This window comes from Monopterus albus, unplaced genomic scaffold (genome assembly GCF_001952655.1).
Source record: "Monopterus albus unplaced genomic scaffold, M_albus_1.0 scaffold75.1, whole genome shotgun sequence".
Taxonomy (NCBI): Eukaryota; Metazoa; Chordata; class Actinopteri; order Synbranchiformes; family Synbranchidae; genus Monopterus; species Monopterus albus.
The window spans coordinates 382,363-407,593 of NW_018127955.1; the positions used below are offsets into that span (position 1 = coordinate 382,363).

General features: G+C 38.6%; 3 protein-coding genes across 3 annotated transcripts in view; all 3 read left to right on the forward strand.

The window, feature by feature from the left end:
• The window catches only part of scarb2c (scavenger receptor class B, member 2c), a 13,084-nt gene extending 2,634 nt beyond the window's left edge, over positions 1 to 10,450 (forward strand). The window contains exons 2-9 of the mRNA XM_020606053.1: positions 1,142 to 1,299; positions 3,548 to 3,667; positions 4,117 to 4,295; positions 4,488 to 4,606; positions 7,109 to 7,182; positions 7,492 to 7,543; positions 8,486 to 8,638; positions 9,003 to 10,450. Of these exons, the coding sequence (XP_020461709.1) occupies positions 1,142 to 1,299; positions 3,548 to 3,667; positions 4,117 to 4,295; positions 4,488 to 4,606; positions 7,109 to 7,182; positions 7,492 to 7,543; positions 8,486 to 8,638; positions 9,003 to 9,041 (894 nt within the window). The 3' untranslated portion in view covers positions 9,042 to 10,450. The remainder of the gene's footprint in view (positions 1 to 1,141; positions 1,300 to 3,547; positions 3,668 to 4,116; positions 4,296 to 4,487; positions 4,607 to 7,108; positions 7,183 to 7,491; positions 7,544 to 8,485; positions 8,639 to 9,002) is intronic.
• A 171-nt stretch (positions 10,451 to 10,621) lies between these two features.
• LOC109963494 (liver-expressed antimicrobial peptide 2) lies at positions 10,622 to 12,023 on the forward strand. Its single transcript, XM_020606054.1, has 3 exons — positions 10,622 to 11,026; positions 11,170 to 11,309; positions 11,655 to 12,023. The coding sequence occupies exons 1-3, from the start codon at positions 10,961 to 10,963 to the stop codon at positions 11,686 to 11,688; spliced, it is 240 nt and encodes a 79-aa protein (XP_020461710.1). The 5' UTR covers positions 10,622 to 10,960; the 3' UTR covers positions 11,689 to 12,023.
• A 1,364-nt stretch (positions 12,024 to 13,387) lies between these two features.
• Positions 13,388 to 25,220, forward strand: LOC109963490 (uncharacterized). Its single transcript, XM_020606046.1, has 10 exons — positions 13,388 to 13,673; positions 16,123 to 17,515; positions 17,850 to 18,144; positions 19,421 to 20,404; positions 21,453 to 21,529; positions 21,659 to 21,833; positions 22,036 to 22,141; positions 22,237 to 22,283; positions 22,564 to 23,209; positions 23,374 to 25,220. Exons 2-10 carry the CDS (start codon positions 16,178 to 16,180, stop codon positions 23,480 to 23,482), a joined length of 3,777 nt encoding a protein of 1,258 aa, XP_020461702.1. The 5' UTR covers positions 13,388 to 13,673; positions 16,123 to 16,177; the 3' UTR covers positions 23,483 to 25,220.
• The last annotated feature ends 11 nt before the right edge of the window (positions 25,221 to 25,231 follow it).

A 25,231-nucleotide genomic window follows, 5' to 3' on the forward strand; every position in this document is an offset into this window, starting at 1 on the left:
GGGGGAGCTAATATAGAACGAGTATATGAAATTAAATTTCTAGGTGTCATAGTTGATGACAAATTCTTCTGGAAATCTCATATCAGATATATTCAGCACAAATTAGCAAAAAATATATCGATATTGGCAATGGTTAGATATATTTTAGACGGGAAAGCACCGTATTTTGTATTCTTCATTGATTTTACCATACTTGGAGTATGGTGTTGAAAACTGGGGAAATACATACAAAAGCTCACTTCAACCATTGTATATATTACAAAAAAGAGCGATAAGAATTGTGCATAAGATGGGGTATAGGGATCACACCAATGTAGCTTTCATACAGTCTAAATTGTTAAAATTGTTTGATTTAGTGGGATATCAGACTGCTGTGTTTATGTATAAAGCCAGGAACAATTTATTACCTGGTGGAATTCAAAAACTATTTAATGAAAGGGAAGGGGGATACAATTTAAGGGGTCAGTTAAATTTAAAAATTCATGCTATACGTACAACCAAAAAAAGATTTTGTATTTCCATAAGTGGTGTAAAACTATGGAATAATTAAAATGTGGACATAAAAAATAGTGAGTTTGAACATAAGTTGATGAGTTTAAACATAAATATGTCAATGTGTCAATCAAGATATATGCAAGAACAGGTTTAATGATTAATTAGATGGAACATTGTGGGTGTGGTGTATGAATGTTAACACTCTGTAATAATTCTTTAGTATATTACTTGTGTGGTGTAGAAGATAATTATCTATAAATGTAATTATGTAGAATGTTAACACTTTGTAATAATTCTGTAGTTTATTACTTGTGTGGTGTAGAGGATAATTATTTATGTAGAGATATTGCTTAGGACTTAAAAGTTGTAAGATGATGTCATGGGGTAGGACTAGATAAGTCTAACTTCTTCCTACTCCATTCAAGCATGTACTAGGTATAAGTAAATTGATATTGGATTATTATTGTTGGATATGTGTGAAATTACATGTGTTGACATATCAACTGTTTTAGATGCTTGAATGAATAAATCAAATCAAATCAATGTGAGGACAGCATAGTCAGCAGAAGAGAAACTGTCTGAAGTCATGCATTTTTTGTGACTGTGCAGGAGAAGAGGCTAACCCACTGCCCTTTGTTCCCCATAGGAAGTTGTTTTGAATAATGGCACAGAGGCATTCGAGGCCTGGGAGAATCCACCAGCACCTGTCTACATGCAGTTTTATTTCTTCAATTTGACAAATCCCGCAGAGATGCTGGCTGGGGAGAGGCCCGCTGTGGTGGAGATTGGGCCATACACATACAGGTGAAAGAGGAACCAGAGAAAAGCATAACTTTTGTTTCTCCATTTGTTTCCTAACCTGTTAACAATACACATTAACAAAATTAACAGAAGAAGCCAAACTGTCAAGTTAGTAAACCATTTTAAGTTGAAAGTCCATTTACTTACGGTCCTACTGCTGCTTTTTCTCCTGAGGACACATCTTTTGGCTGTCTCATAGCCAATGTGTTGGAATAGCTGTCAACAGTTCACTTCTTTCCACTTTAATCCAGTTGTTTTATTTTCTACGCAGGGAGTACCGGCTTATGGAGCAAGTGAGTTTCAGTGATAATGGCACTAAAGTAACAGCTGTCAACACAAAAACCTACATATTCCAGCCCAACATGTCCTGGGGTCCAGAGAGTGACCTCATCAGGACAGTCAACATCCCTGCCATGGTGAGCCAAGTACATCCTTGAATTACTAGTGCTGTTTAACTGAGTCACATGAATCTTATTTTCTGTTTTTATTTAATTTGTATTAGAGGGTAGCAACATACAGTACTTCATTAGTTGGAATAATGGCACACTCAGGATGTAGCTATAATATCTATTATAAAATATGCAGTATTTTATAATAGATATTGGCTCATAGCCCAGTTGCTCTGCTTCCTCAAAAAATGTGATGAATTAGATGATTTGGTCTCCAATAAAGAGGGCACTGATTGTCTCAAAAGTGCAAAAATTATCTAGTTTATAACATTTACTATATAGAAATCCTATGATGCAGGGTTTGTATCTTATGCAGTTTAAAGTTTTACACAGCAGTTTTCCTTTAACTAGACCACTTTTTTTCCTCTCTTCTCGTAGACAGTGATGGAGAAATTTAAGGACAACTCTGTTTTTGCCAACCTGATTTCCTCCTACATGAGGTCCAATGAGGAAGGCCTGTTTACCACCCGCACAGTGGGAGAGCTGCTCTGGGGATATGTGGATAACCTGCTTAAAGCTCTCAAAACATTTGACCCTGAGCTGGATGATGTTTTTGGTCTCTTCTATAAGGTCTCATTTGAATACATAATTCAATATTCATATTAATAAAATGATTAGAAACATACTGTATAGAGATAGTCTTTTTTGCATGAGAGCTGTTTTTTAAAATTATTCCTTTTTTTTTTTTTTTTTTTTTTTAAACAGAGTAATGCTTCCAACGATGGTGAATATGTGTTCTTCTAATGCTTCCAACGATGGTGAATATGTGTTCTTCACTGGCCAGCAAAGCTACAAGGACTTTGCTAGAGTGGATACCTGGAACGGTGAAAGGTAGTTATTTCCACTCACCCCCATTACAAAGTGATATAAAGATCTCTTGTTGTGTAAATCCCCGGAAATTTGCAATTTAAATGGATGAAAAACAAGTGATTTACACAGGAATATGATAAAGTCTTGTTTCTTCCTGTCTGATAACATTGAGAGCACAAAATGTATCCTGTTGATTCTTTTCCTGACATTTTCATATCACAGTTGATATGACACTGTTCCAGAGCTTATCTACTCTGTGTAATGATTAATTCAACTATTTTTTTTAGGTCAGTAGTTGGTCAACGCAGCTAACTCAGTTGGTTATTTGTGCAACAGAAAACAATATCACTCACAGTCCTTATGTCTTTCCCCAGGGCAATGGATTTAAAAAAGCCAACCAATGTTAATCTTCTTTTTTGCCCTAATAGGCTTTCCCTCGTATACTGTATATCTCTTGAAGAACCTAATAGTTTCAGACTTTTGTCTTGGGTCTCTCAGTAAGCGATAATGGTGATCTTCTGCACTGAACTTGCTAGCCAGATAAAAATGCACTTAAAGGAATACTGTGACATTTTAGGTAATATATGTATTTGTTATCTTGTAGACATTTAGATGAGAATACTGACGACACTCTCATCCAGTGTCTGTCAGTTAACTGTGAAGCTACAGCCAGAAGACACAATGATCAAAATGTTGAATTATTCCTTTAACATACAAAAGGACTGCTGTTTAGCAAAAGCTGTAGCAGCTATAGCAAAGCTTATTCTGACATATAAACATGTCCAGTCTTGATCTACTGTAAGCCCACACATTTAAAACATTCACAATATTTCTTGATTATGAAGTTGATAAGCAATCTTTCAGTCACGGTAACCACAGAAAATTGATGGTGGTTGGATGCTCGTCTTGACTGAAACTTTTTTTAAATTCATGAATGACAAACTGATGTAAACAATAGATTACTGATATCACTTTTTGTGTGTTGCATGTAGTTCACTGCATTTCTGGACATCTGACGAGTGTAATATGATTAATGGAACCAATGGAGCATCTTTCCATCCAGTCATCGCCAAGAATGAGACGCTCTACATGTTTTCCTCTGACTTGTGCAGGTACGCAAAGTGTTTCACACAAGGCTCATGGCCATTCTGCTGGAAAACTAAATACAATATTCTCCCCAGTGTTTCTTGGCAAGCGTCAGTATATACCATTATCTATACATAATAAGTTCAGATGACACTGGTTGATGCTATTGTTATATACAACAGTGTTCACAAATCCCATGGATGTGCATATCATTTGCTGATGAACTTTTGCTTAGAGGTAAAATCCCTTTAAGATATTGTGTTTTTTTTCTCTAAACATGTCAAAGTTTTGAACTGAGTTTGGAAATGTCACTGCAGTTTTAAACATTATGATAAATTTTGTTGCCTGTTGAGAATAGCATGAAAATTAGACCACAGAATTCATGTACTGCAATCCCTCCCTCTTTTCTTGCACAATCAGCTTTGTAGAATTAATTTGTGGCAGAAATATTAACCAGCACCTGACTTTTGCAAAGGTCTCTGTATGCTGTGTATGAGGAGGACGTGACAGTGAAGGGGATCCCTGGGTATCGCTTCATTCCCCCCAGTGAGGTGTTTGCCAATCTGTCTGTGAACCCAGCCAACATGGGCTTCTGTGTCCCTGCTGGAAACTGCCTAGGATCTGGCTTGCTAAACGTCAGCTCATGTAAACAAGGTGGGAAGTGCAATAAGCAGTTGGGGGGGGGAGAACGAGAACAGAACAGTGATTCATTGTGTCACGTACCGTAGGCAAATGTTTTTCATTGTGATGAAGACAGTCTTGGTTCTTCACCAGAACTGCTGTTTTCCTGAATCTGCTGCTTATTACGAATAACAGTTGTTCTAACTGGATCTTTTGTGTGTTTAGGAGCGCCTATCATAATGTCTCTACCACACTTCTACCAGGCAGATGACAAATTTGTTCAGGATGTTTTTGGCATGAGGCCCAAGAAGGAGCATCATGAGACGGCCATAGATATCAATCCGGTAGGAATTACAAATATGTTTTCATGTAGAAAAACAACTACAATCTAGTAAATGAATTTGAAACTTTAAAATGGGACAAACTATCTTAGCTGTAACTTCAAGCCAGAGGTTATCAGCTTTAAAAAGTGGTTAAAGATTAATGCAGGGGTACTTGGTACGGATGTGTCATCAAAGATAAGCTCTGAGTGCTCTTATCATGTCTATTAGTAACTTGGTTGAACCTGTGGTAAATCTGTTATCTGTTACAAAGAGAAGTGGACTGAAAAACACTTCCAGCAGTGCAGTGTGCAGCTGGATTCTGCTCGCCGCTACGGAATTAGTAGGACTCCTGTAGAAGTGGGGTAGCTATTTGAAGAACTCTCCAAATATTAAAATGTAGTAAACCTGTAAGAACAGGGGATGATAGATAAACCCCATGGTGAAACCAAGGAATGATGTACTGTAAATTATTCAAAGGATGTTACCTAACAGTTGTTTAATGCAGGGCCTTTACTACAAAGTTTATAACTTTATTTTTCTCCTGTGTTGCATGAAGGCACACTGACTATAAAGACATAAAGGTTTGCACAGTAGTAAATAAGCATGGATGGATTACTGAATGAGCCTTATTGGGCACAGGCCCAGGGGCCCCCTGGACCAGAGCCTCTGTATGAAGTAACATTTCTTGTAAAATAACTAACAAGAAATGGATGCAAAATTAGGTAAAACAAATGCAAACAAAGCCACAAAAAGATACAATGGCATGCAAAACAATCTCTCAGACAAAATCATAGACCATCATAACCCCACTTGAGGTACAGAGCAACTAAAAAGAGAAGCAAAATAACTTAAAGGAAATGATAAACAACCAAAAGGTGTCACAAAACAAGAGATGCAAAATAGCCACAAATACTATAGAAGCAGTTGTTCTGTGGGACTTACTCTTCTGTAGGAGGTTGCAGCGCCTCTTACATGTCTGTGCCCAGAGACCCAGTGTCTCTTAATCCATCTAGGTAAATAAGTTTAGGTCTAATTATAGTGCAGTTTAGTTAAGAAAGTCTTTTATCAGATTATCTTTCTATGGCAGCCAGATAGTACTTGCTTTGTATGATGACTTTAACTCTTTTTTTTTTCAGTCTGCATTGATGTATTTTGTAATGTATTATCTAGTAAACTTAAACTTTGTTTGCCTCATCAAGCAAAATGAATTGTGATGCCATTGATTGATTTGATTTTTGATTTGATTTATTCTTTCAAGCATGTAAAGACAGTTGATATGTCAACACATAATTTTACACATATCCAACAAATGCTAATCCAATATCAATGTGCTTATACCTAGTACATGCTTGAATGGAGTAGGAAGAAGTCAGACTTATCCAGTCCTACCCCATGACATCATCTTACCATCATTGGTTTGCAAGCAGTATCTCTACATAGATAATTATCTTCTACACCACACAAGTAATATACTAAAGAATTATTACAAAGTGTTAACATTCTTACCCCACACCCACAATGTTCCATCTAATTAATCATTGAGCCTGTTCTTGCATATATCTTGATTGACACATACCTTTATATTTATGTTTAAACTCATCAATTCTATTACTATTTTTTATGTCTACACTTAAATTATTCCATAGTTTTACCCCACTTATGGAAATACAAAATCTTTTTTTGGTTGTATGTATAGCATGAATTTTTAAATTTAACTGACCCCTTAAATTGTATCCCCCTTCCCTTTCATTAAATAGTTTTTGAACTCCACCAGGTAATAAATTGTTCCTGGCTTTATATATAAACACAGCAGTCTTATATCCCACTAAATCGAAAAATTTTAACAATTTAGTTATTGTTTAGTTATTGTGATATCAAAGATGGTGATATTTTTCAGGAAAGGAATACTGTAGAATATTGAAAATAGAGAAATGTGTATATTTACCTAGACATGCAACTGTGACATATATTTCCATACTAATTCACATACATTACATCTACATTAACTGTAAGGTTGTGACATTATAAGTTCATAAGAAGTCTTTGGACCCAGTGAAAGAAGTTTCTGTTTTGTCTGTTTGTCCTCCATCCTGTACTGTAATCTTCAACGTGCCACTGCATATGATTATTGAGATTAATCAACGTCCTTTGCCTTCTGTCATAAATATTGTGTCACGATGCTCTGTACCACTTCATGCCTAGAGCAAAAGCTGTATTGTTTTTACATGGCTTCCATGGATAAAAACACAGATATAGACCTGTTACAGCAGTCACAAGTGTATATACACATGGGTTGGTGTTTTAGCTCTCAGATCATCTCTGCCCATTTTCATAAAATACATTTACTGGAATATATTGGCTGCAAGATCTTCATGATACATTGTCTTGACAACGTATAATATTGATGCTGAATATGCAAACCTGTCACCAGAAGTGCCAGGTTTGAGTATAGTTATGTTCACAGGTCAGCACTGTTGAGTTTTTCTAAAACCCTGTTAAACACAGTTTAATTCGGTTTTGCAGCTAACGGGAATCATTCTGCAAGCAGCAAAGCGGCTCCAGATCAACGCCTATGTAGAGAAAATTTCCACCTTCAGGTAATCAGCTCATTACTTTTCATCAGTCTGAAGTAATAATATACTGCTTCTTTTTGTCACAAATGCCTGCCACCACATTGACTTCAAATGAAACTGTAATCGCTATGTGGCTGTTTACTGTAACTCTGGGTACGCTTACTGCTTAGATAACAGTAAAGCAATTATGCCACCGACACCATTATAAATGGACTTTTGGACAGTCTCACTTGTTATGCATCTACTTGGCATCTGAAAGAATAAACAGTATGATATTAATAGTGCAGAACAAACAGATGCACAGTAATGAATAATTTTATTTTACTTTTATAGTCAAACAGGAAGTGTGAGGACTGTGGTCTTTCCTGTGGTTTATCTAAATGAGGTACTCTACAAACACACACAAACATTTTGTCTAAATTGTCTCTGTCATACACTGGATGCCAGCTGGCATCCAGCTCATACCAATCTAAATACTGATTGTTAAAATGTGAAAGGTCACCATCATAGCACTGAAATGTTATGTTAAACACCATCTGTATGAAAGTATGTCGTTTAATTTGCCCTTTGTAAAATTTTTAGAGTAAAATCAGAAACTCCAAAGTTTTCAGTCACTTATTGAAACATTTTTCCTTGGATCATCTGACTGACGAGCATTAACCTGACCAGACAGAAGTCTCATCTGTTGTTGATAGCCTGCATGTTCCAATTTGAGTTTTCAAATTGTTAGCTGGCGATAGCTGCAACCAGAGGCGTTATGTTTCCGGGTTGTCTGTCCGTCCGTATGGCCCATTCTTGTGAATGCGATATGTCAGGAACATTTTGAGGGAATTTCTTCAAACTTCCCACAAGCGTCCACTTGGACTCAAAGGTTTGACTGGTTGGTGGAGGCATACAACTGTGAAGCGGTAATTCTAGTTAATTGTGAATTTTGGTGTATGAATTTGACTGATTTTAATTTGAGCAACCTGATTTTTCAGTATTGAAGAATTTGATTTTATGAATCCTGAAAAGTCAGTTATTCATTTTATATGACTTAGAATAAAGCTTTGGAAAATTGTGATTAGTGCATCAGTGAGATCAAACAACAAAAAATCCAAAAAGATGTTTTTCACTGTAAATTATTTCTATGCTATAAATTCAATATCCAAGAGAAGCATTTAGCAGTGGTTAAATTTCATGATTTATTATTTTATTGCTTATAAAATATCATGACCTTATTTAGCTTTATAAACTAAAACATGAAATGAAAGAATAACAGTTGTCTGACCTGTGGAAGTGTTTTCTTTGTTACGTATTTGTATCTTTTCTCTTACCATTCTCTTAGAGCGTGGTCATTGACGACACATCAGCCACGAAGCTGCATGGGGTTGTTACCCAACAGAATGTCATGATAAACATTCCGTTCATGCTGATTGGTCTAGGCATCATTCTGGGCGGAGTCTTCATGTTCCTGATGTGTCGGCAGAAGGTCCCAGAGGTGAGTGATTGAGATTGACCTAAGCCAGTGTGTGGGGTAATTAGAGCTGTTTTCATTATCATTAAATCTATTGATTAGGTTGTTCTCTAATCAGTTAATCATTTAGTCTAAAAAGTCCAAAACAACAGTGAAAAATGCCCATCACCAGGTCAAATCAAAAGAGACTCATTTTAAAATGGCATCAAACACAGAAAAGCACCAAATCTTTACATTTGGAAGCTGGGCCTGAGAATATTTGCCATTTCTGTTTGACTAGCTAACCGTAAAGATGAATCAGTTATCGGAATTCTTGTTGATTAATTTTCTGTCAATTAGACATGTATTTCAGCAATGTCTTCAGCTAACCTTTGTGTGTCTGTTTCAGAGCTCTGCTGCTGAGCGGCAGCCCCTGCTCTCATCTTAGCACTGAACAGAATGTGAAAAGAAGATACTTCTTATACAGTATTTACAGAGTAGTTCAACATTTCACAAGTTAAATGGTTCTGCAGCTTTTGTGATTAACCGCCAAGTAACAGTTTCCACTGATAATCAGAATTTTAAAAATGTATCTTTTTTTTTTTTTCTTTTTTTTTTAAATCAGGATTTTTTGTGGTGTTAGGAAAAAGTGAAGAGCACTGTGAGGATGTATTTTTATTAAGTCATAAACTTGTTTTTTTTTTTTTATTTCTAAATCTAAGATCTGAGTTTTAAATAAATTGTATAAATTCATAAAATTTGACTAAAAAATATAATTTATATTGTTGGACTTCCCGGAGAATTGACTCGGAACTAATCCAAACGTTTTAGCGCAAAAGTAGTGCAAGTGTCATTATTTGACATGGACACTGAACTGGAGTAATTGAAGAAACACGTCAGATTATGTTTTAAAAAGATGCCAATAATCAGGTTTCTGAGTGGTCCAGCGAGAGACTTTAGGCAACACTACCAAGTAATGTAGCAGAAAAATTTCTTCTAACTTTGCCACGTCAGCATTTCACACTGCTTCATTGTCTAGGCATAAACAAAGTGAATAGCAAAGTCAAGCAGTGGCGGATGTTTTATTCTTAATGAGATGAACATAATTTCTGTAGCCTAAAATTTGTTGTTGTCAACTCAAGGTGATGTCTCAGCGTTTGGATGTTTGGAGAAAATCTCATTTCATTGATGCTTTTGGTTTAGACTTATCATTCAGTCTCCTACAGGATCTGGAGCTTTGAATCTGTGTTGAAGTAGATTAGTTTCACTTTCAAACCTTGCACTATGTTGGGTCTTCCACTAGAAAGATGATAATCTGTGCACATAAATAATGTAATGTGGAATAATAGCCAAATCTTGAATCTTGAAATAGTATTATTGAAACAGTGGCAGTATAAAGGGAAGGTTATTTTTCCAGGTATGTGTATTATGCTAAAATAAGTTAACGGCTTCATGCCAGTAACACTACTGATAAATATTTTGTCAAATATAAAAATACTTTTTCTTTAAGGAGCTAGAGATGATTGATGGTCATTTTGATATTTTATTAGGCTATGGTTGTTTGGATCATTTGTTCCTACAAAGAAAAAATAGAGTTTCTGTTCTGACTGCATGGAATGTCACTAGTGTGTTATTTTCCCAGTTTTATCAACCACTGTTTCAGGCCCATAAATTGTGTTGTATTAATGTTTTTGTGGAATTTGTTTTATATGTTAAGGATAACATTGTTTACACTACTACTCCCACAATCAACACTTCACATGTAATCACTGTTTACATACTCGTAATATGTCACATCTTACAGTTTGCACATTGTGTTGTCACTTGCTAAAACGTCAATAAAATAAGTGTGCTTCACATTCTTTGAAGGTGTGTTTGTATTTCCCCCATGAAATTATGTGATAATGTTTAAAGTGCTCATTACTGTAAATTGTAAAATGATGTATTTTGATCAGTTTTTTTTCCCCCACAGTCCAAATGGTGTAGCTCAGATGAACTGGAGCCTCCAGTGATGCAGATGGGTACGTGTCTACAGTGACACATTCCACATGTTAAAGTTTTGGTTACACACCTTCGACGTGGAATTGTCCTCAATTCCCAGGTTAAAGTGTAGTTTGGCTCCCTTCAGATAAACTTTGACCTTATAATTTAAAAAGTTCCATGATGCAGACAGGTGTGCTTTGCTGACTGGAGGTGAACCTCTGCCAAACCTCATCCTTAGTCATTAATGTAGTAAATAGGTTAATTATTCTTTGATCTGTCTGAGGGTGACTCCTCCCCAACTCAGCTACAGCCTTTAATGCAAGTGGCATGGGTCAACACACCTGTTATGCTGCATATCTCTCTTGAACGTCATCTGCAAACAATATGAGGACTCTTCAGGAAAAAATCATTGTTCTTTATATTTTCCTGTCTCTGATCTGTGCCATTCAGGTAATAACTCTTGTGATTCTCTAGAGTGTGAAATAGATTTTGATTTTTGATGAGGTTAAAGTATTGGATTTGATTACTGTACAGTATACCATACAGCATTATTAAGGTCATCATAAGTTCTTCAAACATATTTGCCTTTACAGGTCAATTCATTACCTCTGTCTGAAGGCTGGAATGGTTTGATCCAGCGCACCAAACGTTCACTGCTGTGGCGCTGGAACAGCATGAAGCCTGTTGGCGCCAGCTGCTGGGATCACTTGGAGTGTGGCACAAAATACTGCAGGTACAGCAGAGTTTAAGTAATCAGACATTTGGCACATTAAGGAGACACCAAACCTCCTCCTGCATTTACAGACAACGATCAAAACTGATGTTTAGGAATCTGCACAGATATGTTTAGGAATACTTATATTCACAACTTTAGGGGCTTATCTCTTTAAATGAAATGTGATGCACCCACAAATATTAAATACACAATCCTTTTTACATACTGTATACAATGTTATTAATATTAATATATTAACAATGTATTTGTGTAGCATGTGAACTTGTGTCCATGTGCATTTTGCATGGCACGGGCAAAGTCAAAGTAATGACAATACAGTAAAGTTCCTCTTTATCTTTACAGGAAGAATATTTGCTCCTTCAGGATATCCACTTAAAGAAGAGATACATAAGCATGACTCCAGCAGGGTTACTACAGAACAAACATTTGCCATGTGGACTAAAGTTATCTGTCTCAAAAATCACTGTACTGCAGCAAAACAAAGCTGTAAATGCAGGATTCATATGATAAGTCAGATCACTCAATTTACAGTGATTTTGATTTTTACAATTTCTTAAAAATCTGGCAGAACATCTTACAGGTTGTATAAATCTGAAATTGGAAATATAAATATTCAAGCAAAGTTTGCGAAGTGCTCCGAGTTTATTGGTTCATGTTATTGTATATTTATTTGTACATACTGTAAGAAATGTAAATATCTAAATATATTTAACCTTTTAAGAGCTTGTGTTGGCCAAATTTTGTTTGTCTTTAAATGTAAAACAAATTCAAAGACAATTAAAATGTGCCTCAGTTCCTTCTACTCTTTCACAGTGGATTAACTAAAACAGCAACAACAACAACAACAAAATCTGCTGTAGAGTGATTAAAAATTGGGGGCTTTTTTATATTAAAATACTAATTGTATTATATTTTTTTAGGCACAATGAAATAGTTCTTTATCTATATAAAGGCCATTTTAGAGTTGATACATCTGTGTGAATGCAGAAACTAGCTCAGACCTCAGACCTCCTTGTTCACATCTAACAAGCCTAATGCTTGACAGAGGAGCAGCTCAAATAGAGAGAAGCCAGGGGAAAGCATGGGCTAATTCAGAGTGAAGACGTAACTGCTGTTATTTTTCATTAGGTGAACATTTTCATGATTCATGATGATATATGACTTTCATATATGAGCATGCTATGAACAAGGAAACAACCCCTGTCTTTTTGTAAGTGAGGATGATCTTTTTAATGCCAACATCAAAGAACAGCATTAGTACCATGTGGGTTATGGCTTTAGAAGTGAAATATATCCGGGCTCATTCACATGGTAGCTACATCTTGTACAATCATCCTTGAAAATGGATGCATCAGAGGCCGAGCACTGACTGCTCATTTTCACCAGTGGAGGGCGAGCTTAGCCAGGTTTAATGAGAGGAGTATGGCACAGGCACATTTATGATGTGCCCACCACTGTGCTGTTTACTGATCGAAGTATTTTATGAACTCACTTTACAGGTCAACGGTCATTTGGTTTAGAGTTACACTGTCTTTATTCATCATTTACTGAATGTGCACAAGAACACCAAGTTCAACAAAATCCTTCTGCCCTTTAAAAATATTTATTTTTTAAGTGGTGAAATATTAAATTACATTTATTTTAAGTTATAAATGAGGAATTGTGAATATTAGATCATGAGTAATATGTTAATGATAGGCTATAAATTATTGTTACTATATTTAGGCTACTGTAGTATTTTAAATGAATTTAGTTATTAATTATGGATTAGTGTGTCATAATAGTGATACATCATTAAAACATGAAGTTATAATTCCAGGCACTGTACTACAACCCCCCTACAAGTTATAAAGTATGCCTACTCATGATGTTTGTTTAATTTATTTACGTATTAATTACATGTTTTTTTAAATGTGTCATTATTTAAAGAAATATGAATGTAGTCTATTTATTATAGGCCTTAACTCTTTTCCTGCCAGGTGTCTTGGATACTCTTGGTGTTAGGGGCTTCTCTCCCTTCATTGGCTAAAACCTTTGTGACGTCATATGTCCGTCAGCCTGAGCGGTGCTGAAGCGGCGGCGGGCGGACCAATGTGTTGTCCGGACCTCATTGTCGGACCGGTTTCATACGACCCTTTATTATAGTTATAAATTCTGTGGATAAGCCATCGATTTTAATCTGATGTATCAGTTAATAGAACAGAAAATATTCGTTTTCCAATGCACCCTTCAGATTCACGTCGAGGTCTCCTAAGCTTTAAAAAAACATGTTTGGTTGTGTTTTTGGACCTAACCGCACATGCAAATCAAAGTCACCTGGATGGAGCGGATGTGTTGCCTTTGACTGACAGCTGTTTGCAGGTAAGTGTTAAGATTCAGGAGCAGGCTGTTATGAGATATGGCGGTGATAGCCTACCGCAAATGCGTGAGTGTTTTTCAGTTATTTGATTAACTTTATTTTCTGGATTTTTCTTTATCTTGGGGGTCATTTGTGCGCGTGTGTGTATGTGTGGGCGTGTGTTTTTTGTGTGGGAGATGCTACTAATGTCGGATAGTTCCTTTGCCATGTTGCCTAACATGTCCTACTTTAGCCACTTTGAATATTTCATTTTGACATGAAAAACAAACGCACATAAAGCAGCAGCAGTTTTCATCTACAGTATGACCTTCTGTGAATATCTTTGACTCAGGATGAATGTGAAGATCACATCACTTCATGTTAAACTGCTTCAGATTTTTCCTCACATAAATATAGAGCAGTATGAGCTGTTGTGATGTTGTCTCTCTATAATGAGACATCATTGATAACAGGCAGCATAATGATGGGAGCCTAACAGTGGGGCACAGACTTTTATTTATTTATATTTTTGACCACAGTCCCACCCCTCATGTGAGATGACTGGCTTGACTTGACAGACATTTCCGGTGAATTAGTTCAGTTAATCACAACCATCTCAGCGTGCCCCTGTACCCAGAGGACAGAGCTGTGTGGCATAGGTTTTGGTGCTGCAAGTTGAGGGGACTTCCAGTGGTGATAATATGCAAGTGCTGAATCTGCCTCCTAGGGAAATTGCTAGTCTTCTGCAGACTGGCCTACTTTCCTGTGCTTATGGACTGCTGGACTATTGATAATAAGCAGGGGCATAATAAATCAAGGCTTAATGCAAAGTAGCCATTTTGAGGATTATATTATCTTTTAAATTGCATTTCCAGAGACATCACACTTGATATTCAGATGATAACTTACTTTAAAATAATTCAGTGACAAGATAATTTGTAAACTTATTTCAAAAAGGTCAGTGGGACTGCCTGTATAACTATATATTCTTACAAACCAAGGGGTAAAGTCCCTTTGATTCAAGGTAGAAATTATTCCATTAGATTTGGCTGACAGTTTTTAATGTGACTTACATTTTTACTTCACACCTGTGCATATACACTGGTTAGGAAAATGCCAACCTATGACTACCTGCTCTAGCTATCCCTGAACTACAGCCACACAAAGGAGTCCTTGCTGTGAACATATGAATTTAAATGTCAGATAATGGTCTGTCGTTTTAGACCTAAAATGTTTAATGACTAATCACATTTAAATTTTAAAAATTGCTGTGTAATTAGACCACACCTGGAGATGCTACACATGAAATAGATTATATGTAAAGATCTTTTTGGATCATATGTACAGTAGAAATGCCACTCGGCTCAAATTCCCCCCACAAATTTATAATCTATAGCACATTTTAACTACCAATTTAACAATCCTCACTCCTGGGACATTTTTATGCTTCAGCAGCAAGATTCCAGCAATGATATTGTCCTGACTTTGAACAGTCTGCTACAGTAAATAGTCCAGAAACCATTTTTCTACCAGTTTATAAGAGGCAAGAAGAAGAGAATACTGTTCCTGGCTCTGTTGTACCATCAAACACAGATTGATTCAATTTATTTGAGATGGTGTTTATGTTGAGAACTACTGTAAATGTTACCTTTTTAACTTGATAATAGTCTTCACAGATTTTCATGAGGGGATGGTGATCATTATTATGGTGGTTGTGTGAACATGTCTGTGTAAAGCATGACGTATAGAATTAGGAGCAACATTAATGAATATGGAAGAACAGTTTGAAATAGCTAAAGTCATGTGAAAACATATTTAATCTTAGCAGTGCCAGCGGAGCATCTCTGCAGTGCGGCTGCCCTAGTTACAGAGCAGCTGAGTAACTGTGAGAGGCTGTGGTTGGCCCAGGCAGAGAGAGGAGGAGTTTGGTAACGGTTGAATGAACTATGGAGAATTAGCTGTGCCGAGGGCCAGGAGCAGGCAACACAGTAGGAGTTTGATTGGAGGACCAGTTGTGTAAAGTGAGGGAGCAGACTGAGACAGCTTTAGCCTGCGGTCGTATTCTTATTTTTATCCTTTTCTCTGTCATTGGGATGTTTTTTCTCTTTCATTGGCAGCTAGCCTGTCTTAGTTCTAAAGCCACGTTTGACACCTGATATCTGGGGCCAGAAAACTGAGAAAAATCAAGTAGCAAGCCACCAGGAGAGATCAACATGAATACATTTGCAGACACCACCAACAAACATATGATTATACATGCAGCATTAAAATTTGCCTCATCCTCAACAAATAAACAGCATTTATTACAGTGGTACTAAGCAGTAACTACTATGCATTTTCTTCATAAATAATTACTACTCTAACTCCTGTATTGTGTGTCCCCTTACATTATTGTCAATATATTTGTGCCCCATTGATACCACATTAAAAGCAGATTTATAACACCGATTTTATTCTGTTCTACTCATTCAGGATTTCATTTTAGGAACATGGAGACAGTTTCCATGGTCCAGACTCATCTAGCAGTATGATTGGTTCATCCAGTCTCTCAGGGGACACAATGGTAGCATGCCACTTCCCTGTTGTTCAACTTCCTACATGGCAATTTCCTGTCCAGGCTTTGTGCAGCTCAGCCAAGAGGACTGGCCGTCTGTGCTCAGTAGGCCTGACCCGAGCCGTGTCCCTTCCAGAGCAGGACTCGCTCAGCCAAGAGCATGCCTTCACTGGTGGTCGAAGACATTTTTCCAGTAGCTACAGTAGTCTCCATGAGGACAGAGCAGAGGAGGAGGGGGCCAGTGACAGTAGTGGGAGATACGACTCCACTTCATCTCCCGAAGAGACAAGTTCCCATCTGACAAAGGAACGTTTGGGAATGAGAGGCAGTCAGCGTTCACACAACTCATTCATTCCCAATACAGAGCTAGATGAGGAAGAGGAAGATGAAGACAGTGATACAGATAATCTGCACAGGTATCATGAGGATTCATCTTTCGTACTGCATGGAAATTCCAATTGGCCACTAAGTAATGGCACCAAAAATTACACAGTGTCCCATGGGAACATGGAGCGTGAATGGGGCAATCATGGGACCATGTTGGATGCTCAGAGTGACCGAGAGTGGCTTTCTAACCATCCTAACCAGCTGGACTCACTGCTCACTGACTGCCAGTACTTTCATGTGAGCAGATCTGGCTTCAGAATAATGGCTTGTGCAGACCGAGACCGAGTGAAGGATAACATGTCCTGCTGCATGTACAGCCAACACAAATGTTCCCCAGAGCCGCTGTCCAACAGTCACACAGAGTATGTCAGCGACTCTTCCTGCAACAGTTCTGATGGTGTATTGGTTAACTTCTGCACTATCTATAACAGAAGCAACAACCCTGCCACGCCCCAGGACCTTAGCAGTCCAGCACTTCACCTCTCTCAATCAGCTGAGGGACCTGTATTCCTCAACCTCCAGCCTGTTCCACAGACTCCTACTGAGGACCTCCAACATGACAGCAAGACAGTTTACACTCCTCCTAAGGGGGAGATTGAAATGACTCCCTCTGGGTCCTGCTGGTCTTCTCCGGGTCTTAAATCTAACTGCAGTCTTTACTCTCTGGAGCCACTGCCCCCGGCTCTCTCCTCTCTGGAAGTAACGGACCTGACTGCTTGTCTTCAAAGCCCGGCCACACTCACCATGGGGACCAATCAGAAGTACTACAAGCTTGTGACTTGTGACCTCCCGTCCCAGTCACCCAGCCCTGCCTGGTCCAGTGTAACCAGTTGCCCCGAGGGTCAGAGCAGAAGCAGCCCCCTTGGTCCCTCGGAGCACCTCTTTGTCCATCATAAGAAAGGACAACACAAAGAGGTCAAAAAGGTAATGCTGGAATAAAACTTTGTACTGAATTAGATAATACGTATGCTAAATATCAACTTTTATATGAAAAATGTCCAAAATAATACAACATACAATAAAACATAATGATATTTTGTCACTATCTAATGAAAATCAACATGTCTCTTACATTGTTCTGTTAGCTGAATCTTAATCTAGTGCATTTCTCCAATGGACCATCCCACTGTTTCCTATCTAAAAAAAAAAACAGCCCAGACCAAAATTCATTTATTAGAAATGTATTAATATTTTCTACAAACTGGCTGGACTGGTTACATAAACATAAGCAGTTCTGTCTTTTCTGTATCACCACCAGGAGAAAGAGGATCACCAAAAGGAAAAGAGGTTCTCCACAGCACAGTGTAGCACCGGGTTTGACAGCTCCCAGCGTCAGACCTATGATTACCAGGTTGCCAGCTCCTCCACTGACAAAGCACTCTCCAGGAAGCAACATTCAGACAGCATCCAGAACCTCTCTCACACACCATGTTGCCTCTGCCTTAGTCAGTGTTGCCCACATAGCAATAAATGCCAAGACACAAGCACTGCAATCACACAACCATCTGTGACTCTGGAACAGGAGCACTTTGCTACTGATGCCACTGAGAAGGGTAAGGCAATGATGAAGAATAAGGCTGCAACTAACCATTATATTTACATTTTAATGTTTTGATCTTTTTCAGTAAGCCAGTTAACTTGGTCCTAAGAATTAGAAAGCATCTATTAGTACAGTTTTACAAATGCAGAGCACCATTTTATTAGGTCTCTGTTTTAGTAATTCCCACATTTTTGACAATGAGGTTCAGGCTTTTTGGCATAACGTCTCATTTTCAGCATGCTGGGAGCAGGAGCTGCCATAACTGGGGATGAATGTAAACACTGCAATGCATCAACACATTCCATACAAACTGATCTTTATGTAATCAGCGTAATTGGACATATTGTACATCAATTAATAATTCCAACCCTATTGAAGATAGTTTTTTCTTGTTTCTAGGTTTTATAAGTGGGAGAGTAAAATATGTAAAGCTACAGCACCTGAAAAAAGTATAATTTTTTCATCCATTTTCTTTCACTTATGTGGGATTAGATCATGGGGGCATCAGATCCAGCAAAGCTGCCCACATGCTCCTCTCCCCAACAACTCTTCCCAATTCATCCTTGGGGACCCTGAAGAGTTCCTAGGAAAGATGAGCTATATAATTTCTCTAGTTTATTCTGGGTCTACTCCATGGCCTCCTTCCAGTTGGACGTACCTGGAAGACCTCCACTGGAAGCTGCCTAGGAGGCATCCTGATCAGATGCCCGAACTATCTGGAGCAGTAGCTCTACTCAGAGTTTCTTCCAAATGTCTGAACTCTGTGTTTATCTCTAAGGCTGAGTTCAGCCACCCTACGGAGGAAACTCATTTCATTCGCTTGTATTCGAAATCCCAATGTTTGAGTCAATACCCTAAGCTTGTGAGATTATTACAATGCCCAACTTACTTCTGGCACTGTGCCAATCTGCCTGTCAATCTATCACTCGCTATTTTACCATCATTTGTGAACAAGATCCTGAGATACTTAAACTCTTCCCCTTGGGGTAATACCTCATTACCAAGCCAAAGGGAACAATCCTCCATTTTCCAGTACAGAACCATGGCCTCAGATTTGAAAGTGCTGATTCTCAGGCCAGCTGCTTCACACTCACCTGCAAACCACTCCAGTGCATGCTGGAGGTCAAGACCTGATGAAACCAACAGAACCACATCATCTACAAAGATCAGAGAAGCAATTCTGAGGTCCCCAAACCAGACACACTCCTTCCCTCGGCATTGTGGACTGAAACAAGGTTTGATAAGTGTAAAGTAAACCTAACATTTGTTCTGTTTCTTGTTCTTTCCAGGTTCATGCTCATTAGGAAATGCAGTTGTGCGCTACAGTAAGGCCCAGCGGCCAACCTCTCTGCCCATTCAGCCTTTTGTTCTGATTCCCTCGGGCAAACCCCAATCCCAAGCCCAGCAACTGGGCTGTCTGCTGGAGCAGTATATAAATCAAAAGAGCAGCAAATGTGAAAGCTCACAGCCAGGGTTTAGGTTCAAGGGCAAAAGCAGTCTGTGTGTTTCTAATCTTCAGCCATCATCAATGGGCAGCCACTGCCCCATCTTCATGGATGCTCCTTCAACCTGTGATAGCTGCTCCACCTGCACATCGAGCCCAGAGTGCTTCAGCCACAAACGCACATGGAGCCAGTCCAGCAGAAGGCACAGACTCTCAAGTCCATGTACATCAAAAAACAGCCTGGATCCAGCTCATGTCAGCACAAACCCCAGACTGTTTCAGGTGCAAGATAAAACAAGCACTCAGACAAATGTATTTTTAAATCTGATTGCATCCCCAAATCAGTCCAATCTTGTTAAAATGCCCACCTACCAAGACCTTAATAACCTCACCCCTGAGCAGAGCCATGCCAAAACCGAACCCCGAAGTCCCCGTCAGCCCCAGACCCACACCTCCTACCATTCAGTATTCTCTCATACACCACCTACTTTACCTGCTACAACTGACACCCATTACCCAAACTTGCAGGTCTACTTATCTCCTCACACATCCTCACAACCAGAAAATACGTTCCCTGCACCTGCAGCTGACTCTGGCTTTTTTACAGCTGCCCTTTCTTCAGTAGCTTCTCTCTCCTCTTTGAGTTCTCTCTTCTCTTTGGCTGTTTCTGGGCTGCATCCACAGAAAATCCAGGACTCTGCTGGGCTCAGTGAGAACCAGAGTCAACATAGTGAATCTCTGATCCTGAGTGACAGGCCACCGACAGAGTTCTGCCTCTCACCTGATGCCTCTTATGAGTCTATGTCTATCAGCCATCTTCAGAGAAGAGGTGAGGTCCAATAAATGACCAATACACTCTATCTGTTTGTATGAAACATGATTTTATATACCGTATATGACACACATTGAAATATGAATGTAGTAAAAAGTGACATGATTTGCAGGAATTACTGTGCTCCTCCTTCACTGGATTGTCTACCCAGGGATGAGCTGTTGAGAGCAACAGTAAGAGCTCCCTCTGCTGCAGTACCCTGAAGGGGCTTCCTCTCAAACATGACCTATTTTTAACTCTCCCTGCATAAGATTGGCTGAGCCATCTGCTCTGTGTGTGTGACTTCAAGCTTCAAGAGAGGGAGAATGATGCAGTAGAAATAGTGCTAAGGATGTATAATATACCTCATCATTTTGTTTTAGTGGCACCTTATGGTGCACTTGGTGCAAATGTAATTATATAAATGTAAATGATGGAGACATTTGCAGCAGCACTGAAGAGCCAGTGTGGTGCAGTGTTGCAGGCAGCATCAACATGCATAAAGAATTTACTGTGACATTTGCAGAGGTTAGCCAGCATGAAATGAAGAAGGAGAGGCAGGGAGAAAAGCACGTCAGTGGGGATGGCTGCTGAAATGGAAAACTGACTCTTTTATCTTCAGCTCTCATTCACATTTGAATTCCTGCAATATGATAATGAACCCTGAATGCATTTCTCATATTTCTATGCATTGAGTTAGATGGAAAACTTATCAAGTGAATCTTATCAAGTTTATTTATTATGGAGTCCTTTAAAGTCTTATTTATTTAAAACAAGTAAAAAAATGCTACTGCTGTAAGATCATTTCAAATTGTTTCCAAAACAAATCTGTGTATCAAGAATGTTCTAGAAATTATATTGCTGTTCTAAATTCAAGATATTGGTTTTTAACCGATTTTTGCATGGTACTGCAAATACATTGGATTGATGCCACCCCACTGGCAGATGTATTTTCCTAGTTATTTTAGGAAAAAAAAACTTTCATTTCTTAGTAATACACAGAAATGACACAAGAGTTTGCATGAAGCCAGTGCTCCCAAACTTCTTTGTTGTCCAATGTTTCTAGGGTTGCTCCGGTCTGTGAGCAGGGCAGTGGAGTTGATCATGGCTCATTTTGGCAGCAGCAGAGACCCTGAAGAAAAGGTATGAATTAGCATAAACAGTGTGTCACAAAGAAGTGCCAGGCTGCTATAACTTGCATTTTAGGCCTGGAGACAAATGAGCTGTATCAGCAGGGAATATACTTTATTATATTTACTTCCTTTGGCACAGATGCGTCTGGGAAACAGTTCGCAAAGTCCTACAATCGCCGGCCTGGTCCTGGAACATTTGTGCCCATCTATCCAGAATATTTTAGAGGATGGGCTCAAGGATCACAAACTGGACTTCATCATTGGGCAGCGCCGCAACCACTCCTGGAGTGTGGTGGAAGTCTCTACTAGAATTGGTATACACAACAACAGCATAAATTAGTGACTGTGATTCAAAGGAACTGCTATGAATGTATTTGGGAATCAATTTGCCAAGTATTACTACTGTACAAGTCTTGGCTTTGGCCCATTGTAAAGGTGTAGCAACATTGTTTGTGGCCCACTGTTTGTTGTGGGCTCCTTGATGAACTCTTTTTGCTCTGTCCACAACATCTACAGGTCCATCCACTAGGGTCATCCACAGCCTGGTTTTGAAAATTAGACAGTGTCCACAGCTCACAAGCCACTGCATGAGACTAAGAGCCTTCATCATGGGTCTGCTTAAGTAAGTACTGACATAACCTTTGATGCTAAAAAAATGTTAATGAAATTACTGCAAATAAAGGCATTTATTTTTGTTGATTATTTGTTCTGTTTCAGCTTGAGAGCTTTGGAGTTCTGGCTTAGTCATCTTCAGAGTCAAAAAGGTGAGTGCGCAGTCAATTTGCTGAAAACATGGACTTGAGTTAACATTTTTTGTTGTGAGACTACTTTTTCCAAGGTCAAGAATTGATTGTCAGAATGTTGATGTGAGCATGATAGCATGGTGAGGTTAGCGTTAGCTCAAGAGCAGCCTCACAGGACCACCATCACACCTGTAGACACTTGTTAAAAAAGAGTTATGTTACACAATCTCCAAAACTTTACCTACAAATGATTGCAGATGTTGAATCTTTGTGTTTTCTCCATCCATTACTGTCTCTACAGATGTGGTGACAACATACTACCATTCCTGGGGCTTCCTCTCCATGTCACTGGGTCGGTGTCAGACCTTATTTCAGGAGCTGTTGCTCATGCTGCAGCCACTCTCTGTGTTGCCCTTTGACCTCAACTTGCTCCTGGAGCCCAGACTGCTATGTAACAGGCAGCTGTGTCCTGAGGAACAGGGGGTCTTTCCACCACCACCATGCTCAGCCCTCCTAGTGACCAGCTGGCCACTATTGCAAGCTGACAGAAAGGTAGACAGCAGCCAGAGTAGTCATCAAACTAAGATTTCGCACCCGATAGGCCTGTATCACCAAGAGTCACTCAGTCCTCTGAATTCCAATTGTATCAAGCAGCAATATGGGGGCATGCAGACCAGCAGGAGTCCACTGTTAGTTCCTATTTCAGAGTGGTGGCCAAAAGAACCTGGCTTTATGGAAGGTGTGGTAGAAGGGGAGGACTGTAAGCAGAATCATTCAGATACATGGTCTCAAGTAATTATGGACAACAGGAAAGGAGAGAAAGGGACCCAGAATGTACCAACTTGTGTCCAGGAGAAGAGCCGTTGTCAGGGTGGGTTGCACTGGGCCAAACTGTTTGGAGCAGCCACTAGAGTTTCTCAGAGTCACATTGGAGCACAAACCAGAAGGTAAGAATGAGCTGTGAGCAAAGAAAACAAGTACAGTCTTGTGCTGCCTTTTTCTTCTTTTTGTCTTGATTATTTTTTATTATGGAGAATAGGATCTATATTAATGAAAGACCGCCAGTGTAACTCTCTACTTATGACAGATATTTCTTTATCATTGGTTTCAGGCACCCATCTCAGTGGTTTCATTTGGACAGATCGCAGCTTGGACTGTTGGCTCAATCCATCAGATCAATGAAGCTAGTAGGAACTCAGATTGACAGAAACAAAAATTGACAAAAATTGCTGAAAACTACATCCTCTATGGGTGGATGACACAGTGGAGACTGTTTATGGTAATAACAATAAGTCTTACCTGCATGACAGTAGATTCTCAATCACACTGCTGAACTAGTCAGAAAGCACATAAAACACTAAATGAACAGCTTTGGCAGTGACCCCTATTCATCATGCTTTGTGTTGCACGAGCTATTTATAAATTCATTGCAAATGCTGAGTATCCAGGTTGCACCATTAAAACCTATGAAATGGCTTAAGTTAAAAATGTTCTAATGTTTATGGAAACATCTGTAGCGCTGGCAAATCAAAAGCACTCAGCTTTGTAAACAGGAAGTTAGCGTAGCATCACAAGCTGTCATATAACTGCCAACAACTACTGGTTTAGTGGGAAATCTATATAATAGGTTTCATGACTAAGCTTATACTGTATAGGTGTTATTTTGTTTTATCTTAATTATGTTTTTGGAGAACTGTGTTTTCCAGAGTTATTAGTATTCTTGCAGTTAACAGTGAGTGGAAAATGTCTGATCATACCAATAAAACAGGATTTGTATCATACTGTGTAACATAACTTTTAAATTTGGCGTAATTAGGTTATTTTGTGTGTATATATTTTTTTGTGCCTACCTTCTTTTAGGCTATGTTATGACTGGGCTGCTTAGTTTAAAATTTCATATAGTTAGTGCAGCTAGCTAGCTCCTGGTCTTAAAATGTCCCTTGGTTGTTGTTTCATCAGTGTATATTTGTAATTTGTGCTTTTATTAGTTGTGAGCTCAAATGTCATGAATACAATTAGAAAAGACTGGAATATTTCCACAACAGATTCTAAGCTTAACGTATTGAATGGGGTCAATGCCCCTTTTTCAGTTGTACTCTGGAATAACATGTAGGCATCTGTTACAGTACCTGTTCCTCTCCTTTGCACTTCCTGTAGGCAAATACCAATCATAAAATGTGAATATTGATCTGTTGTAGACTGTTGGACATTCTTGTGGTGCAAAATTATCCATTTCATATATGTCACTGTCAGTCTTTCCATAGCTCTACCTTTCATCTTATTGATAGGTAAAAAAACAAAAAACAATAGTACCAAATATGCCACACAGCAGCCTTCTGTAGTGCATCATCAGTGATGTTTTTATTTCCAGTAACTTGGTTTTTGGCAAATTTCCAGCATGGATTTACTGTAGGTGCATGAGGTAACAAACAAACAGTAATGTAGGTGCTCCAGTCCTTACTCTTTACCTCCTGATAATGTTTTTACAGCTGTAGAGTTAGGCTTAGGAAACTTTGTGAAGCTTTATTTTAAATGTGTGAACTTGTTTGGTATACAGTAGTATGTCTTCCAGTGAAGTTGCACAAATGTTAAGCCATCTTGTGGCTGTTTCAGGTATTTAAATGTGTCAGGTATATTTTGATAGACCAGTACTTAGATAAGAAGAAGAAAATAAAAAATGGCCATTCCTCATTTGTTGAATAGAGAATTTTTAATGTACTACAATAATATAAATTTGTGAAACTATTCCTCCCAGCATCATTTTCTCAAACCGTGAATGCTAACTCCAAGTGACAATCAAACTGTCAATAAAGACTTACTGTAAGCTCTTTGGCTGCCTTCTGTTTCTATGCCCACAGTGTCCAAATGTTTCTTCCATGTGCCAAATATTTTTTTTCAATCCAGCACAAATTGTTTTCATGAAAATGTGAGAACTTCCCAGTAAGGTATTAGATGTAACTCATCATGCC

What these genes read in the sequence shown, in the direction of transcription:
- LOC109963494 (XM_020606054.1), top strand. Translation starts at nt 10,961, where the DNA reads ATGAGGACTCTTCAGGAAAAAATCATTGTTCTTTATATTTTCCTGTCT. An exon ending in CTCTGATCTGTGCCATTCAG is followed by an intron (nt 11,027 to 11,169) that starts GTAATAACTCTT and finishes TTGCCTTTACAG; the next exon opens with GTCAATTCATTACCTCTGTC. An exon ending in TGTGGCACAAAATACTGCAG is followed by an intron (nt 11,310 to 11,654) that starts GTACAGCAGAGT and finishes TTATCTTTACAG; the next exon opens with GAAGAATATTTGCTCCTTCA.
- LOC109963490 (XM_020606046.1), top strand. Translation starts at nt 16,178, where the DNA reads ATGATTGGTTCATCCAGTCTCTCAGGGGACACAATGGTAGCATGCCAC. An exon ending in CAGCCATCTTCAGAGAAGAG is followed by an intron (nt 20,405 to 21,452) that starts GTGAGGTCCAAT and finishes CAATGTTTCTAG; the next exon opens with GGTTGCTCCGGTCTGTGAGC. An exon ending in GCAGAGACCCTGAAGAAAAG is followed by an intron (nt 21,530 to 21,658) that starts GTATGAATTAGC and finishes CCTTTGGCACAG; the next exon opens with ATGCGTCTGGGAAACAGTTC.